The sequence below is a fragment of the Cupressus sempervirens genome, chromosome 3 (assembly GCF_028749045.1).
Source record: "Cupressus sempervirens isolate cs-2001-9-10 chromosome 3, ASM2874904v1, whole genome shotgun sequence".
Classification (NCBI taxonomy): Eukaryota; Viridiplantae; Streptophyta; class Pinopsida; order Cupressales; family Cupressaceae; genus Cupressus; species Cupressus sempervirens.
The window spans coordinates 247087529-247107567 of record NC_143120.1 but is presented as its reverse complement, the minus strand read 5'-3'; the positions used below and the strand labels follow the sequence as shown (position 1 = coordinate 247107567).

The 20039-nt window shown below is 34.9% G+C and overlaps 1 protein-coding gene across 2 annotated transcripts in view; it reads left to right on the top strand.

The window, feature by feature from the left end:
- LOC149565788 (uncharacterized) overlaps positions 1 to 20039 on the top strand; it is a 101852-nt gene that overhangs the window by 31616 nt on the left and 50197 nt on the right. For both annotated transcript variants that reach the window (XM_089819276.1, XM_089819275.1), the window contains exon 2: positions 9463 to 9702. In XM_089819276.1, the coding sequence (XP_089675402.1) occupies positions 9463 to 9702 (240 nt within the window). The remainder of the gene's footprint in view (positions 1 to 9462; positions 9703 to 20039) is intronic.

Below are 20039 nucleotides of genomic sequence, written 5' to 3'. Positions count from 1 at the left end.
GAAAACAACTTATGAACTATTTAAAACTATAAAAGATGCATTTGAAATAAACTATGCAAGAATAATACTTACTTTAAAGCTGCGACTCATGAACATAAAAATAAACAAAGGAGAGGCAATAATGGCTTACTTCTTAAGAATTTCTGAAAGAAAGGATCAACTTGCCACCACTGGAAATAATGTACATGACTCAAAACTTTCATTAATTGCTCTAAGAGGACTACCTATATCATGGGAATCATTCATCTAATGTGTAAGTCAGCCTTCACTTCCAAAATTTGATCAACTAAAGAACAAATGCATTCAAGAGGAGTCACGACTAATACCAAGAGGAATCTGCACAAATAAGGAAGGAGAGATCTAAGCACTACATACAAACTCAAGAAACAAAGGAAAGAAGAGGAAGTTCAAACCAAAGAGAGGAAATTCTTAAAATCAAAAGGAAAGAGATCTATCCAAAGTACAGTGCTATTGATGTGATAAGTTTGGTCACATATGAAGATTTTGTCCAGAAAGGAAGGAAAATCAAGCTACCTTAGTTGAATCTCATGAAGTGGAAAATTCTCTATTCTATTTAGCCTTGTCAAGTGAACTAAATACAAGTAATAATACTTGGATAATAGATAGCTGAGCTTCAAGACATATAACTGGATTCAGAAATCAGTTTGAAACATTCAAAGAATATTGCATAGAAGAAGTCACAATTGGAGATAATTCCACTTATCTAGTAAATGGAATTGGGACTTGCTCATTACAAATAAAAATAGGGGAAACTCTTCAGTTAAAAGATGTGTATTTGTACCAAGGATAAAAAATAATCAAATCTCGATTTCTAGTCGAGCCAATCAAGGATATCGTGTCACCTTCAATGAGAATAAAGTGTTACTATGGCCTAGAAACTCCAACATAAAGAACACCATTAGTATAGGATCAAGAGATGGAAGCCTGTACAAATTAAGTATTAAAGCAAAACAACAAGCTCTATATCATGAAGTTCATAAAACAATGAACTTTGGCATAGAAGATTAGGGCACCTTGGCTTTAGTGCCCTTCCTAAATCTGATCACACTAGTATTTGTAAAGAGTGTGCCCTAGGAAAAAATAAGTTTTTTTTCCTTTAAGTAAACACAAGTCTAAAATCGTACGAGAACTTGTTCACACTGATTTGTGTGGACCCATGTCAACACCCTCAGTAGGGGAATTGTTGTACTATGTGACTTTCATTGATGATTACTCTAGAAAAACTTGAAGAATCTAATGAAGTTTTACAAAAGTTAAAAGAATTTAAAGTCCTAGTGGAAAATCACATTGGAAAGAAAATAAAAACATTAAAGATCAGAGAATGGAGGTGAATACATATTTGACATCTTCAAAAAATTCTGTATTTCTACTGAGATTAAGAGGGAGACTATAGTACCTTATAATCCTCAGCAAAATGGGGTTGCAGAAAGGATAAATAAAACTATTATAGAAGCAGCAAAAGTTATGATTCATGAAAATCTCCCTATGTCTTTTTGGGCCAAAGCAACAAGTACAACATTATACATTCAAAACAAAAGTCCTCATGTAACATTAGAAAATTTAACTCCCAAAGAAGCCTTCACAGGGAACAAACTAGATCTTACTCATCTAAGAAAAGGTCTAAATTAGAACCTTCCGGAAAGAAGGCATATTCGTTGGCTACAATGAAACAACTAAGGGATACATAGTATATATTATAGGACAAAAGTCTATTGAAACTAGTAGGGATTTTAAGTTTGACAAAGATATCGCTTTTAAAACATCCATAATCAAAGAAGACGAGGAAATTGAGAGTTAGAGGGAGTTCGTCATAGAAGATGATTATAATACTGAGAATCAGAGAAAGAACATTATGGAAGATAATTCAACTAGAAATTTGAGGGAGAGTTTTTCCGAAGAACAACACACCTGCATTTAATGCTGAGAATGATGAAGTTTTAAAAAACAAGAAAAGACCACTATTGGCTAGGAAAATGATTGAAGAGAACAGTGTAGAACCAGATGAGATTAGAGAAAATAAGAAAACAAGAAATAAAAATGCTATGTTGCCTTAATAACAGAACTCACAAAAATAGAACCAACTAATGTGGCGGAGGCTTTAAAATGTCAACCATAGAAAGATGCAATGGTAGAGGAATATTAATCCATTCTAAAAAACGATGTCTGGGATATCGTCCCTAGACCTAAACACAAATCAGTTGTATCTTCAAAATGGCTGTTTAAAAGTTTGCACCTGAAGTAAGCATTGGAAAACACAAAGTTAGATTTGTTGGAAGAGGTTTTTCTCAAAAGGCCGGAATTGATTATGAAGAAACATTTTCTCTAGTTGCACATTACACCTCAGTAAGAATGATAATTGCCACTGTTGCATCCAAAGGATGGAAAATACATCAAATGGATGTAAAGACAACTTTCTTAAATGACATCATGGAAGAAGAAGTATATATACAACAACCTGAAGGGTTCACCACACGCGACATGAAGCTTTATTTATGCAAACTAAAGAAAGCTCTCTACGGCCTTAAGCAAGCTCCTAGGGCTTGGTATGAGAGGATAGACAACTATCTCTCCAAGTTAGGATACTCTAAAAATGAAGCTGATCCTATACTTCAACATATCTAATGACGACATGTTAATTCTTGTTCGTTATGTTGATGACTTATTGATAACAGGTGTAGACCACCTTATAGCCAAATGCAAACAAGACCTCATAGCTGAATTTGACATGAAGAACCTTGGACTTCTACATTATCTTATGGGTCTAGAAGTATGGCAGAAAGAGAATTATAATTTCGTAAACCAAGGAAAATACGCTACTAATATATTGACCATATTCGGGATGATGGATTGAAAATATAGTAATGATATATTGACCATATTCGAGATGATGGATTATAAGCCTCTTTCAACTCCAATGGAAACTAACCTTCACAAGCATAAAAGTGAAGCAGCAAATTCAAAACTTGTAGACCCTACTCACTATCGTCAAATTGTTGGATCTCTTATGTACCTTGCAAATACATGACCTGATATCTGCTATGCTACAAATGTGTTAAGTCATTTCACGTGTGAACCCAAGAAGATTCATGTAATGGCCAAGCATATTTTAAGGTATCTACGAGGAGCGATTGGAGACGTATTGAAGTATACAAATACAAAGTTACAACTTCAAGGGTATTCTAATTCAGACTAGGCAAGCAGTTCTCTTGGTCGTAAGAGTACTACAAGATGCTGTTTTAGTCATGGATCAACTACGGTATCCTGGTTTAGTAGAAAATAGTCAGCACTTGCTTAGATCTCCACTGAAGCTAAATATATGGCTGCCTCTATGAGAGCACGTGAAGCAGTATGGATAAGGAAACTTTTATTTGGACTATTTGGAAAACCACTAAAACCCACCATAATCTACCATGACAATCAAACCTGCATTACACTATCAATTAACCTAGTTTTCCATAACAAGTCCAAGCACATAGAGATTCCTTACCATTATATAAGGGACATGGTGGACAGAGATGTTATCAAGTTGATTTACATTAGCATTGAAGAACAAAATGCAAACATTTTCACAAAGCCTCTTGCAAAGTTGAAAATTGAGTACTTCAGGAACAAGTATGGTATGACTGAATTGTAACTCGAGATTAAAATCTCTTATTATGTAACTTATATATGAATATTTATTAAAATCAATATTGAAATATTATGGATGTGTTGGGCATAAAAGATGACGATTTTTTATGCGGATATGGTTGCTATTGTAAGGTGACGATCTTATCAATAACTTGACCTGTTATCATGTGCCAATAAATTGATCGAAACACTTGATGACAGATGTATCAAGGTTGACTACATTAAGTTGAAGTCTGTTATCCCTGGATCTAGTTCCAAACTAGTTTGAGATTGTGATAACAGTTGTGTTATAATTGAGGTAGATTGAAGACTTTGTTATCTTCAGTAGTTTCTAGTGCACTCCCAAGTTGCACTTTCAATCCTCTTTTCGTCTTTGAGGGAGTGTTAAGATTGTAGTCTCTTTTGGATTGAAGGTTCAGATTTCTTCTATAATATATATGTACTTGTGAAATTATATATATATGAATCAAATTAATCATGGTGATTATCGATTGTGTCTATTGGAAGATTATCAAATAGTATCCTTTGGTGATTAACAGTCAAGCCCACGGAGGGCCCTGACTCTTCGTGGTATATGCCACGGGAGTCATGTCCCTCCATGTACATTGACTTCATATATATTTTGAATGCCTTCGGTGACTGCTGAGTAAGACAAATTAACATCAAGGCATTCTGATTACCAGCAGTCACTCGATTCATATAAACTTATATACAGTTCACTCAAATTCTGTCATAACATATATATCCAGCCTGAAGTTATATATATATATATATATATATATATATATATATATATATATATATATATATATATATCAGTCACCCAAATCTGATAGACAAGAGTTCTGATTTCCTTTATAAAGATGTGAATATAATTAACAACATTTAGTAGTATATTTGTTGTTGCATTAAAAATCTTCAGTTGCCTGCTTCTGATCCAACTTCAAACTTTCATTTTTTTTAATACTCTATTTCACTATATATTCATTGATGAATATTGAAGATCTGACCCAGTGTAACCTATCAGCACTTCATTTGTTACAAGATGTTAAAACTTTGGTTTCAACCACTATGATCACAATAACTTTGACCATAATGATCATAGCTTCGGACTATTACTGCTACTTTCTTTTAAATAGCTATTTTCTTTTCATTTCTTTATAGGAGTTGAGTAAAACAGATCAACACTTGTAATTCTGTGATCACTGCTTTTTAACTTCTAATCCTGTGATCACCTTTTTTAAACTTTGCTTTACACTGCTGAACAGTCGAATGGTTCAAATTTTGTTATTTGCATCCTTCTCTGACAATTATAATCTTATGTTCAATGTAATGGCCTCGGTTAAATCTATTGTCATTGCTTGTTATGTAGACTCTAATCCCCATTCCTCTAAACTGATTTGTTGCCGCCTTTAGACTCATACAAATTGCTGTTATGTATTTTTGTTTCTTTTACACGATTCTTGTACTTACTGTCCTCAACCTGACCAAATATAGACCATTGATGTTAATGACAATCTCAAACAATGAATTCCTTCGACATTAACAATAGAAGTCTCATTAATATGCAGTTAACACAAATGACAAGATTTTCAACATAGAATGTCATGAGGGGGAAAATAAGGCTTGTAAATGCCTATTTTGGAGTATTGCACTGGTGTTCCACGGTCAGAGGGTACAAATGGAACCGCCAGGATCACATCTAAGTTTTGTGTAGTGCTGTGGCAAGTTACTTACACAAGGATGAGGGCTCATTTCCTTAACATACATGAAAGGGTATTGATTGCGGTCCAAATGAGGTAGAACAATATGATGTTGTGAGGGATCAAGAAATGATGGATGGGAGAGCTTCTAATTTGTACTCTCATGCTTCAACGACAGAGGCAACTATTGCAATCAAGAGATTAAAAAGAGAGTCGAAGGTGGATGTGTCTTCTAGAGATGTTCATGTGACACTAAAAGCTGTAGAAGCAGATTATTCTTGCAAGTGACCACACGTTTGCAACTCAAACCTCATTGGAAGGTTATTCGATGTGCAAGGTCAGGTAGTTGTTGATGTGATGATTACACTCTAATGTATTACCATTTAATGCTGCTTGCTAACCTTTCTACAGAGCGATGGTTTGAAGTTTCAAACTATTAATAATGGGCCAGCTGGATCACCTGGATATGATAAGATTTGCAGTACATTAATTAGATAAAATAAAGTTTGATTAGAGCAGTGAGCTGCACCTATGAAAAGAGTGTGGTCTATAGAATGACACAATATTATATTGGCTGGGTGGACAGATGATAGAATTTGTTAACTGTGTAATATCATGGTATATGCAACAAGGTGCCTTCTGTTTTGAAGGCAATAGATTGTTTAGACAAGAAAAAATGCAAAAATATCTTCACAAATGACTCTGAGGTAAGGGAAATATCACTGCAGTCCAACTTGCTACTGATGTCCCCCCCATTTTTAAACAGACGTTGCCCCTGTTTTTAGAGTAGTAGGTATGTTGGTGCAAGATTTTTTAACACCATCTTTGTGTATATATTTTGAATGATGAACTCAAAGATATTGGCAAGTTCCAATAGAATTTTAAATCTCATAGAAATGGATAGAAAAATACAGATGTTCATAAGTAACCATCACTGCACACAAGCTATTTATTAAAATTTTGGCCAGATGAAACTTCTCAAACTTGTTGATCCATGGTTTGTTTCTTACTTTATTCTTCTTGAGCATCTTTGTGAAGGTGAAGGGCCCTTGTGTTTCACATTACTTAGTGATGCATTGGCAGCTTAGAGACATCTACATTGCATACTGCAGTTGTGGTAAGAGGTGTGGGCTTTTGATGACTATTTTAAATTTTTTGGGCCGATGTCAAATTTGTTGTGGACTTTATTAAGCTCATATGTGATGTGATCAAGCTTGCGGACTCAAACAAACTATCTTTGGGAGAGATTTATGAAGAAGAAGATTTCATGTGTGAAAGAGTTTAAAAAATAACAAATGTAAAAGATCTTTCTCTATATCCTCTATAGAAGAAAAGATACATGGAAGATGGAACAAACTTAGCCCAACCCTTTATTGTATTACCTATGCCTTAAATACTAAATGGTATGATATACAAGTGACCAATAAGAGGGCTCCATATAATGATAGTGAGGTAATGAAAGGGTTTTGGGCTGCAATAAAAAGACTTATGGCCGAGGAGAGGATTCTTCAATTATGAGGAGTCAATAGAATACATGTTGATGTGGGTGTGGTGATTTTTTTTGTAGAAACTTTAAATGATATGCACGCAAAGAAAAACCCTAAAAAATAGTGGTGGAACCATGAAAGCAAAACCATTGAGTTGCAATCATTTGAATTTCGTAATAAGATTGCTCTTACAAGTAACCAACTCTTTATCTTATGAGAAATTGGAGTACTCATGCTTAAATTTATTTATGTATTAAAAGAGAACTGATTAATGTTAGGGAAAGCAGAGAACTTGGTGTACATTCATAACTCACATTGCCTTATCTCTTTGTAGAGCCAGGGCATGAGGAGGACCCTTTGGACCAAAGTTCACCTGATGGTGTGGTTTGCACCCATGGTGGATGAAGTGGTTGAATGAGATGGCCTTAGTGATTTATCCCCAGTTCTAACAACAGAGGAACTTGTCTGAGATTGATGAGTATTTGGTGAGCATCATAGCTGAGGACCTATATGGATGACAAACAGGTGTAAATGATAGATTTCTGAAACTTGTTTTTTGTTTGTGTATCAGCCTATCAAGCCATCAGCATTTCTGAGTTTCAATATGTAATAATTACTCTTAGATATGTAGTCTGAATTCTTTGACTCGTTTAACTGTATTTAAACATTGAGGGTAATGTTAATTAGTTTTCTTGTTTTGAAAGTTCAATGTCATGATATTAACAAATTTATAAATATATTTAAAAATAGCGTCTCCTATCTGTACTGGTACCAATTCATAAATTCATATGTTATATTTAATAAAAGCATACTTAGTTAGCTCCTATCTAAAATTCAATCATCCGCTGGGCAATTTTGGTGGAAGGGATATACCTTAGTCCTTAGCTTTCACTGGAAGAGTTATCAGTTTATACTCACACTCTCAATATTGCAAAAATGATACGGGTCTGATATAAAAACTCTCTAACTGAAAATGAATAAAGAAAATACTTTCTGACAGGTGAAAGGAAAACTGATTTCTAAATGAATTTTCTAGTATATAAGAAAATTAAACTCTCTTCCGATTTACACTAATATATAGAACAACCTGATTCCTTAGTTTGAGCCATTTCTAATTGGAAGATAAAAATTTCAAGTATAAAGTTCTGTGGTAGAGAGATCACACAATTTTTATAAAGCAGTAGTCTTTTATAATCAAAGTTATAGCCATTTAATCTTCTCAAATAAATTAGATTGTTTGGAGTGTAATGAAAATATCATCATCTTGCTGCATCAACTGCGTATATCTGGAGCTTTTTGTAATATTAATCTAATTCGCCAATTCAGATTCGGGGACAGGTTCAGGTACAACAATATGATTCTCGGATTCGTGTTTGTTTTCCGATTATGATTCCTACGTGTGTGTCTATATATATATATCTGCGTTACTGGATTTGTGTACCCAGGCCACAAATCGGATCAGAATTCGCAAACTGATATGTGCCGGATTTGCACAGCGTGCCGATTTGACCCTTTCGGTCAGTCTGGATCTGTGGATCTGAGCAGACCCATAGGGTCAAATTGGGACCTGTGCAAATCTGGCACAAATCCACGTGTACCTTGGAGAATCCAGCATGAATCCAAGCAGGCCCTGGAGAATGCGGCACGAATCCGCACGATCTCAAAGGACCCATGGGCCAAACTTGAAATAAGTATATTAATGTTTTGTTTTATAGATGAATAATTGAAAAATGTGTCTTTGATTTCAAGTTTGTACCCCTACCATAATTTATGCTCTACTTAATATCGGTGTCAGAAATTTGTTACAATATTTGACCTCTTTCAATCCAAGGGGTGAAGAGGAGGAGCTCAACTATATATATAGTGAATTCAAAAAGTACTTGAACTTTCAGTAACATCTGCAAGGTTATATTATCCATATCCCCCTAATAAGTACTGACAATGATTGGATGTTTACAAGGTTATATCAATTTTTTTTTGATCTGTAGGTTATAGCAAATTTTTATATACACATATGCGAGTCCAAAAAAATGGCTGTCGAGCAGTATAACGCATAGTAGTAATATCTGGGAATATTTTGAATTAAACATTGCTTTCGAATTGTTTAGCATCTTATTTGAATAAGATTGCCACCTTGTTCTTCACTTTTGGGTACAAATCCCAAATCTCAAGAAAATCATTAAAAAAACAGGATCTAATCCCAATTTTGTCTGCGAAATCGCTCTTTAATCCCAATTTGTCTTTAAATGATAAGAACAGTATTTTTTCTCTATTTTTATGAATCATTATATTTTTAAAGTCCCAATGTTTTCCTAATTAGTTGAATATATCTGATCTTTTGGTTTGCCAAGTGAATCTTGAGAAAGTTTTTTGCTACTATAGTATGAAGCATTCATTTGTATGCTTGGAAGAAGTTATTTCTGATAAGAAAATGAATAATTCTTAAAAGGTTGAATGCTCTCAGGTCTGAGAAACCATTTTGCTGTTATTTGAAATAAGATATGTCTCCATGGATAATATACTTGACTATAGCTATTTCTTTTTGGAATTATATTTGCATATGGAACATTCACTTAGGGATACCCAACTCTTTGTTAACTGGTTTTTGCGGCTGCATGCAGGTAAGTGTATTAGCTAGTGCAACCTATAACAGTCGGACTCAGGACATTGAAAGTTCTGTAGTTGCTATGAGAGACAATTGGAGGGCAGAAGTCTCACTTGGGGCTCCTTTGTCTGAAAGTAATACTGTGCCTCTGTTTCTTTTTCAACAATTTCCATTATTTGTTGTGCGAGATACAACTCTACTCTTAAATCTTCACTCGTCAGAGCAACACAGTCTTTGGTATGGTTTTGACAGGAAGGTAAATACTTAACCTATCAGTAGAGTTATATTCTAGCTGGAAATATATTTGTAGACATCATTGTGGCCCTGTCACCTTTAAGTTTACTATGTTCTTTTGTCACAAAATTGATATTTTGGTCTTGTGATCAGTTTCATTTTAAATGAGCTTGACATTGGTAATTCCAACTTAAGTAAACAGGGATTATATCTGGCTGCATTATAGGTGTCAATGAATTAGGTTCTTGATCCTGAGTATGTGCTATGAAAAATACCAAAACAGCAATGAAAAAAATTGCAGGTTATCAACATGATTCACTTCCCCCAAACCAAATTTTTGTAGCTAATCATACTAATGGGGGTGATAAGCACATACAATGCAATAGCATAATGATTAAAATCTGAAGGGCGATAAAAATCTCCTACCTATTTTGTTCACTGTCATTTTGATAAAGGACTTTTCCAAGTGCTTAGCTATTTTTAAGTGTAAAAATTGGTAAACTTGTATTACATCATGCAACTTTGAATAATCATATAGTAATTTTGTTTTAAAAGATAACATGTTTCATGTCTCTTTAGTAGGCATTTTACACATCATTTAGTGTTAATTAACCTCACACATAAATTAGAGTTGATCCTTCTGTTCATTGGGAAAGCCTAGCAATATTAGCGCATGAACTTCCTTCACATTCTTGTACATTAGAGATGGAACTTGGTAACTTAACGAGCATTTGTTTGCTCATTTTTTGGTTCTAATTTTTTATTTTCAATGTGCAAAATGTACAACACATACTCCTAAAAAGTTGTAAACTTTACAAATCCTTTTGATCTGTTCTTGACACCAAAGTTCCAATATAATGTACAAATGAACTTGTAATTTTGAAGTTCTTTACGAATGTTATTTTTGTAAGAATCCCTTAAACATGATCATCATTGTTTTACATCCATAAACATTCATGTTATTTTACAACTCTCTTCCTTTAAACACTTCTCAATTTTTGAATGTAAATACAAACAAGGTATGAGACAGCGCAATCTTGCTTGTCTGAACAACTGACATTTCTTTCCCCCAGTGATCCATAGTTATAGATAATTTTATCATTTAATTTGCCATAAAATGTTTCACTGGCATTCTCAAAACTCTAGAGGAATATCTATGCCCTTAAGAGTCATCTAGAGTATATGTTTAGTAGCACTTCAAGCCTAGAAAGCAGCTGAGGAAATGATAAATTGTAAGTTTTATTTTGGATTAGGCCCCTCCGTAACTCGATCGACTTCGTACTCATTTAAGGAGCTAATTTTCTTTTCTATATTTACACCATAAGTTTCTGATGTCCGATAAGCAGAATGTTCTTATTTGTGTCAAAGTTTTGACATGGAATGATTACATTCTAGGGAACCTTGTGTAACTTCCCATTTAAATAGAAAGTTGATAAATGTTTACTATTTCTATTGGCCAGACTTGAAATATATGGAGAGTAAATCAAGTTTTACTTGAGATCTTCATGATCCTCCATTTCTTTAAGTTTATTTGGATCTTACACACAAGAAGACAATATTGAGCATCACCCACTATTAAATGCATTAATAAATAAGCTGCTTTTGTTTTCCTTTATCGAATTCTTTATTTTCTGTTATATTCTTGAACAAGGCAAAGAGTCTCACAACTATTTACATGATCATAAATTAGAGCATCCCAGTAGGAAAATCCACTGATCTTTCTGCTTTCTACCCCTGGACAAGCTAAAGACCAGATTTCAACTGTGAAATTAATTAACTATAATGGGTGGCCTACTAATAACAGCATTGAACACCATGCAATCATTCTAGCATAAACAGTATCATGCCTAAAAGCTATATTCTGCCAGTTGTGGCACTCGTGGCATCTTCACAATTGATAATAACAGCACTTTTTAACACTTCCATACTTATTCTGTTAATCATATCAAGGTAGGCAATAACTATGGTAGCTACCAGAAAAGCAACAATAAACTAATCCACTGCTAGAATTCAACAGCAGCATCCACTTCTCCAATTTTGTTCTTTGCACCCGGTTTTACTTTCTGGTTTGACTGGGCTGCAGCTAAATTGTCCCATTCCAAGTGACATGATACAGGCCAATATCAACTTCAGTCCCTACTTTGATCCAGCATTGGATATTTGTAGTCTCTGTATTGATTACAATGGGGTTATTTTTGAAGCATTTGTGGAAATTGAAATTGATCTTCTATGATTTAGAGTCCAGACCCTGACCCTATTTTAAGGTTTGTAGGTTCTTCCCTTTTCAGCCTCTCCATCTTGAGATTTTTAATGTTGTATATCATAGCAGCAAAAAATGTTTGGGGAAAAAATAGCAACTCAAAAGTACAGGATTTTTTGCAAAAGTCAGGGAAAAATCGAATTTGTAAAAAATGTCAAAAATTGTAGAAATAGAGGCAAAAATATTTTTTTTTTTCAAAATTTAAGAGCATTTCAAGAGCATAGAGATATTGAGAGCAAATAAATTGGATACTTAAACGCTCAACCCATGCATTGTAGAATAAAGATTTTTGTTGTTTATATTCATATCGCTTAGTGCTCATTACATTGCTCAAAACTTACCACAACATCATAAATAATAACTAGACGGTATCTGTTATCAAGATGTCGATTACAATACAGTTTGTAGTTGTACGAAATCAACCTATAAACTAAGTATAAAGTTACAAAAAATTAAATGTAGCCAATAATGTGCTAGAGGGCAGGAGGTCCTGATGATGGAATTCAGTTAAGTATGGGGATTGTTGTACATCAAAAGGTACGCTTAACTGTAATTTTATAGAAAAAAGGAAATAGGAATGAATTTACTCTTTTAGATTTGGTTTACAATGTTTTGTTTTTTAACTTATGAATAATTATAATGCTTTTAGTTGCTGATATGATATCAATTTCATGTATCTGAATGATCATCAGATCAATGAAATCTTAATGTGTATTTGCTTCAGAATTTTGTATTTGACATTTTGGTCATTAATCATATGGCGCAATGTGACAAATGATGATACCATTCAATGTTTGTTTTACTGAAAATAGATCAAGTTATTAGTATTCCATAATTTAAAGTTCAATTCAAGTTACTTGAAATCACTATAATTTTTGCTAGTTATGATTCAAATCCTTGGAGAAACCCAGAGAACAACACTATGATTTGATAAGAAACTAAATGATTTATACATCCAAATGCAAAATTGATAACAACTCAAAGAATGATGGGAAGGGGAGAGATCAAAATTGAAATCTATAGTGTATTAATTTGTCATTCTGTACATGGCATAATCTCATGGCAAATGGATGGTTATGTTTAAGCTACAACTATGCTTATGCTAATGCCTATCATATGAGATCTGATGCTATGTGTATCTACATAATGTTACAAAGCATTGATGTACCACTGGCAGATTACTTGCCAAGTTGCAAAAACTCTGAGTTTATTGGCCTGGGAAAATTTTACGACTTTTACTGGCACTAAAAACTTGCTGAAGTTTTTGGCAAATACTCTCCGAGTACTTACTGAGTACTTGCTTTGCGTTTCAACTTCTTCCGCTGATGAACAATGATGCTCCTGTAGCTTCCACTTTCGATATACTCTGTGTATACATGCCGCTTTCACAACTATAGTCGGTCCACAAATATTTGAGTAGTATAAATACTTCACTGTGATTGTCGACTGCAAATGTGTGAACCAATTTGCAGTATTAGGAACTCCTAGGAATATTGTCACAGACACAATTCAACAATGCTTCCTTGAAACTGCAATTCTTGCAATGGTGCTTCTACCAATGAAGAATGTTGGACTTTGCAAAAATTGAAATAATTTATTGCAACACTATAGCCTGTGTTGAGTATATGTACACACCCAGTACACCAGAACAAAGCTCACGACATATTTGGCCAGCTTAAATATCTATATTAATAATTTTTGCCCAGACCTTAGTATAAGCTCTGCCCGAAAAATCCACGACAATAATACCTTTAAATTTATTTTTATTTTATTTTGGCTCAAAGCTCCTGAAATTATCCTTATAGTTGTATAATGTCTAGGCCAACATATCATAGGCCTTTCAATTGAGTGTCTGTTTCTTTCACGAGAATAGTGATAATCTCATTTTCTGCTACAACCTCCTGAACTCCTCAATGGCAATAAAGAAGGATTTCCTTGTTTTTAAATAACCAATCTTAGTTCCTAGAACATATAGCTATGCCCGAATATTTCTTCCTATGAGTCTGGAAAGTTGTGGACAGTTTGCCACAAAATTATTCGGCTAAACAAATATAGTATTCAAACTTTACGATATACTATCATTAAATAGTTTCTCCATCCTCGGGAATGAAGAAAGGTCACTGGCGGCAAAGTTTACTCTAGGATATTATCTAATCCAACTATGGAGCCTGATAAGAATATTAAAATGTAAGCCCAAACCTCAGGTGGAGATTTATAAAACAAAATTAATATGGTCCGCCAAGCGTCGATTTGCACCTCCTTCCGAAATATTTTTTAAAAACTCCTTCACGCAATGCAAAATTCTTTTATATTCTTTGCAAGCTGTATTAAATTAAAATCCTGCAGGCTGGCAGGATACACTGCTCTGATACCACTGTAATGCCCTGGCTGGGTATCGCCTTAAAACTCGCAAATGAAAATCACAGAATAATGAACAACAAATACTTGCAACTGATTTTATCAAATATTCAACAAACAACCAGCATTTCATCGAATATAACAGATTCCAATAATCTCAAGTTTGTTATTGCATTATATATCAACAATACAATAACTGTTATGATTACCCAAAAAGTCCAATCTTAAAAACAGAATTACAGTCAGATTGGAGATGCTAAAACATGAGATGCAATGAAGCGCAAGTGAGACACCTGAAATGACGCCTCCACTACGAGGGGTTTTCGTCTACCGTCTTCCAACTTGTGGGTTTTCCTCCTCCAAGTGTGCTAAAGCTGAAGCTTTCAATTGACTCTCCGAGAGAGCACAATAGCCAAATCAAGTCCAAGCAAAGATCCAAGCATAACCAAAATGAACAGCTGGACGTCCTTTTATAACTATCCCTGTGTCGCTTCATTTTTTCCCTTGCTTGACTCTTCATATTTCTCCCTGTCTTATTATTCCACTTTAATGAATGGCTTCATGTAGTAGGAAAGTGGCATTATAAATAATCTAAATGCATCTCTGGCATAAAAATGAACAAACAACTGAACTTGGAATAACTAGTGTGATAGCTCGATGGAAAGCTCTCAATGAACCGGTCCAAGTCCAATACTGAAATACCAAAATACAGACCCAACTGACTTACTATAAATAGGAAGTATCCAAGAAACTTAGCTAAAACACCGTGCTTGGCCTGAAATTGCAAGCACCTAGACCAAACTCGCTCTAATACCTCAAAGATTCCTGGTTAGCCCATGATGGCATTACGGAAAGGGCGAGGAACGTGACAATAGTAATGAACCAGAAAAGGGGACATTACAAAAGTTTGAAGGCGTGGAACAAGATTATGGATCTATAAAAATAAAATTAGATGAAATATAGGTAATAATTGAGTAATTAGACATTTGGAGCTGGAAATGGAACACAAAATATGATTGTCAAAGATTAGCAAGTCTACAAACTAGAGGGAATTTAAGCTTGTGTGGGGTTTTAGAGAAGGATTAGGGGCTGGGAGATTTGGAGACATACAAGGATTTGAAGAAGTTTAGACAATCTCATCATGTTTACAAAAAAGAAACAGGGAAGGGATCAAGAAAATGGGGGAATGTGAGTGTGGGATCGGTACAAAGATGTAGAAGTCTATCTGCCCATCAAAAAGCTTGAAATGAAGGAAGCAGAGGAAAATGAAGAGAAGAAATGCCCATAAAAAATCCAGAAAGTGAAAGAAGCAAAAGATTGTTGATTAGAATGGGATAAGAGATGAGCAAAAGATGTTTAGTACTTAACTAAAACTCCACAAAAGACGATATGATAAACAAAGACACATTTAACAATTCCTTAGATTGGTTAGAAAGAGTACAAAAATATGTTACTCTCTAGGAAATGGGAATTGAGGAATTTATTTATTTATTTATTTTTGAGAGAGAGAGAGAGAATTGAGGAATATTATTTTTTTAAATGTCCTATCTGTCATTATATTTAAGTGAACATTGTTGCTTATAATATATAGACTTTGAAGGATGGCCTGTGCCCATTTTATTTGTTCCTAGGCCATGGGTGGCTAGATATGTACCCTCAAGCGATAACATGCTTTAAGCTCCCCTTGGGGCAATTAATTAATCCTTTTTCCTATTCCATTTGATGGGGACACTAAATGTCCATAAGACGCTATAGTTGTTCGCAAAGATGTTGATAGATCAATTCAGCGAAGTCTCTCTTTTAGAGAAATGACTAATCTTGCTTCTCCTTGCCTTTGTCATGAGATACATGGTGGATCCGTTGTTCTTTGGCAAAGAAAGCCAAATCCCTCATCTTGGCTGAACTATTAGCAACCACAGCAGAAATGCATTCCCAGATTTTGATGTGCTTTTGGGGTATAAGTAACTTGGAGTGCTAGTACAATATCTTAGAGATGTTAGCTCTCTTACTCTATGCCACTAGCCACATTATCAGGTTATGTTTTGGCTCGTTATCAGTGGCTGACAATAGAAGCACTACTTTACATTCTGATTCTAATGTACTTGTGGACTTGTCTATAATCTGTAATTCATGCTAATATTTCTCTAAGCATGTGTATGTACCTTTCAAGGTTCAGCAACAGTAGATAGATTTTGTACTTCAGTTAGTTCTTAGTGTGTATCCTGCTCTTTTCCCATCTGAGCTATCCCATGGTCTGTGATTCCATCAGCCATCATATCTTCAACAATCCATCTCAAGTGCAGACATATTGCTAGATTTTATGATCAGATTAATGAAAGGCAGATGTAAAGTAATTCACACGAAATTGCACAGCATATACCCTAGGAAAACCTTCCAACTTGAAGGTGAAAAACCCAGCAACAAAGATCTCTGATCATATTTATCAAAGAACAGAGGTCTGATTACAATAATGCCAATTAGTATGTATCTGTATATAATCTATCTGATGATGAATATCGCTCTGCAGTATAGATACATATGTCACGGACTCTATATTACATTCAGACCAATCTGAATGAAGGGACCCGATCTGCTAATGGAGGATATCAATCTGCTGTTGTGTATGTATTGAATCTGCCTGTATAATGAATTCGGTCTGCTTGAAGGTGAAAAACCCAGCAACAAAGATCTCTGATCATATTCATCAAATAACAGAGGTCTGCTTACAGTAATGCCAATTAGTATGTATCCGTATATAATCTGTCTGATGATGAATATCGCTCTGCAGTATAGATACATATATCACAGACTGTATATTACATTCAGACCAATCTGAATGAAATGACTCGATCTACTAATGGAGGATATCAATCTGCTGTTGTGTATGTATTGAATCTGCCTGTATAATAATGAATTCGGTCTGCTTGTATGTATCAATGTATCTGCTGTAGGATTAAATCAATTTTCTGTAGGATGTTGTGTATGGTTGATGCCAAGAGAGGACGTTTCATTCCTTTATACCTATTGGTGGTGCCCTTTCATCAATGATCGCCACTCTTCCAAGTCAGCCCCATTTGATTATAGTGATTGTTAATTAATAACTAATTGCTCATAAAATAATCAATTTATATAAACCTCTAAGGCCAATAGATCAATTAGACATTAATTTTATCTAGGTCAGCCTGAAGGAATCCAACCATAGATACAATATCAATAACATTCACTCTTAGCTAGAGAGGAATCCTTCTTGATATTTGAGTTATGTAGTGATATCCACTATGGCTACTCCTGGAGGGTGGGACCATCATGGTTACTCCCATGAATGGAATGCAAATGAGTATAAGTGCTCACCACATAATTACTTAACCTTATGTTGTCATCTCATCATGATGTTTTCCATGGCTACTCCCAGAGGGTGAATAAACACAAGTGATAAGTCACGGAGTCTCTCACGTCACATCTATCATGTCTACTCCCTCTAGAGTGGAAAAAGGCATTTCACCTCATACTTCTCTTCCATAGAGAAGAATGCATTAACAAGGGCTTGCACCTCTAACTTTTCCCTCGTAGAGAACAACACATATGAAGTATGTCTCGAGGAGTCACTGATGTTGAGACTGACTTTCAGCAAAGGCTTTATTCTCCACAATTCCAAGCTTGTCTTGAAAATGCACAAACTTCACTCTGGCAAGGGTCTTGGCGAGAATGTCGATTGTCTAATCATCAATGCTGATGTACCTCAACTGAGTAGTGTTTGTTTGCACTATATCTCTAATATACTGATATTTGATCTCTTCATGCTTTGTTCTGTCATGAAACACAAGGTTGACAGAAAGCTGTATATGTCTTTGGTTGTCACAATGAATAAATATAGGCTACAATGATTGTCCAAACAATACTGCAAGGAACTTTCAAAGCGACATTGCTTCACGGGCTGCCATGCTTGTTGCAATATATTATGCCTTTGTGGTGCTTATTGCTACTGAAGACTGCTTCTTGGTACACCAAGAAATCATAGCAGATTGCAAACTGAAGCAATGACCAGAGGTGTTTTTTCGATCAGTAACACCCCTTGCCATATCAGAATTAGAATAGCTTTGTAGATTTAGGTTCACACTGGTAGAATAATTTAGGCCATGTCCAATTGTACAGGGAAAGTATCTCAAGAGTTGGTTGCATCTGGATATATCTGCCTTGGTTCCCACATGAATTGACTAAATGCACTCACTGCATAGCATTTGGTCTGCATACATCAAGGATCCAATCAACTGTCTGTACATAGTAGGATCCACAAGATTTGAACTAGCTGCAGATTCACCCAACTTCAAGTTAGTTTCCATCAGTATAGACATAGAATCTAACATCTCAAATCTCTTTAAGATGTCAATGGTGTATTTTCCTTGACTCAGGATGTGTTGTCATTAGGCCTCTACTACACTTGAAACCTGGAATGAAATGCATGAGTCGTAGGTACATCTCAAATTCTGAAGTCAACTCCTTGCATTTAAAGTTGAGATGTTCTTCCTCAGCAAGAAATAAGCCATCAACGTATACAGCCAAGATTGAAACTTCACCATTGAATATCTTGAAGTAAAGGTTCAGATCAACATCATTCTCGCAGAAACCCAAACTCACCAAGTATTTGTCAATCCTTTCATACCATGCACAAGGAGTTTGCTTGAGATCATACAGTGCTTTCTTCAATTTGCAAACATGAGATTATTTCCCATGAATTACGTAACTTTTATGTTGCTTAATGCAAACCTTTTCTTTGGTTACACCGTTAAGAAAAGCTGTCTTCACTTCCCCATGTGATGAACCCTTAGCTACTGCAATAAAAATGATTATTCTGATGGTAGTGTAGCGAGCAATGTAATGTCCCCATTGGTTGCCAACGTCAACATTTCAGGGATTAGCCTAATATTGGATCCTTGTAGGCTAATGAGGATGGTTAGAGGGTCTTCTGAGGATTGGTTCATCTCCAACATTCAACGATTGATGGATTTGGCCTTCGTTTGATGTCATTCAGACTCCATTTGCCATACTTACTATGTATAGTAAGTCAAGGGTAATAGAGATGGACCCTTTCTATTTTTAGAAAGTGTATTTGGTCACATGGGGAATTATGAGGAGAGATTCCTATTTCAGATGACATGACAATCTAAAAAGTATTTCAAGAGATATTAAAGTTTAAGTGACATAAGTGATTTATTTAAATATTTTAATGTTATAAAGTTATAAATTCACTTAAGTGACTAAAAGACAAAAATGGCTTTTAATCCCACATAGTTGTTTGTATCTTCCCTCATATCGAGGATATAAAAGCGCGCAGTTGCATTGGGATTAAAATAACGAATGAATATATGAAAACTCTTCAAATCCTAATGGTCGCTTAAAGTGTGACTGGATTATTCTTAAGGACGAAATCTCTTAAGAAAGTTGTGATACTAGACGCCAACCTAGTATTCACATTCAAGTTTTGAGAAAACAAGGAAGATACAGTTTGGAAATCAATAGCAAGTTACATATTTTGATAAGGAAGCTCGTAGAGAAGATTGAGCTAAAACTGGTACGTACTTTGTATTCTGGGTAGGAGTATTTAGTCAAGGATTGACCAATATTTACATAGTGGAGTAAGAGGGCAGAAATAGAGTGGCTTCATCTCAGAATGGATAGAGCTGAGATAATCAAGGAGTATAACACAGGGATATTGGGTGTTCAGGCAAGTCGATTTCTATCAG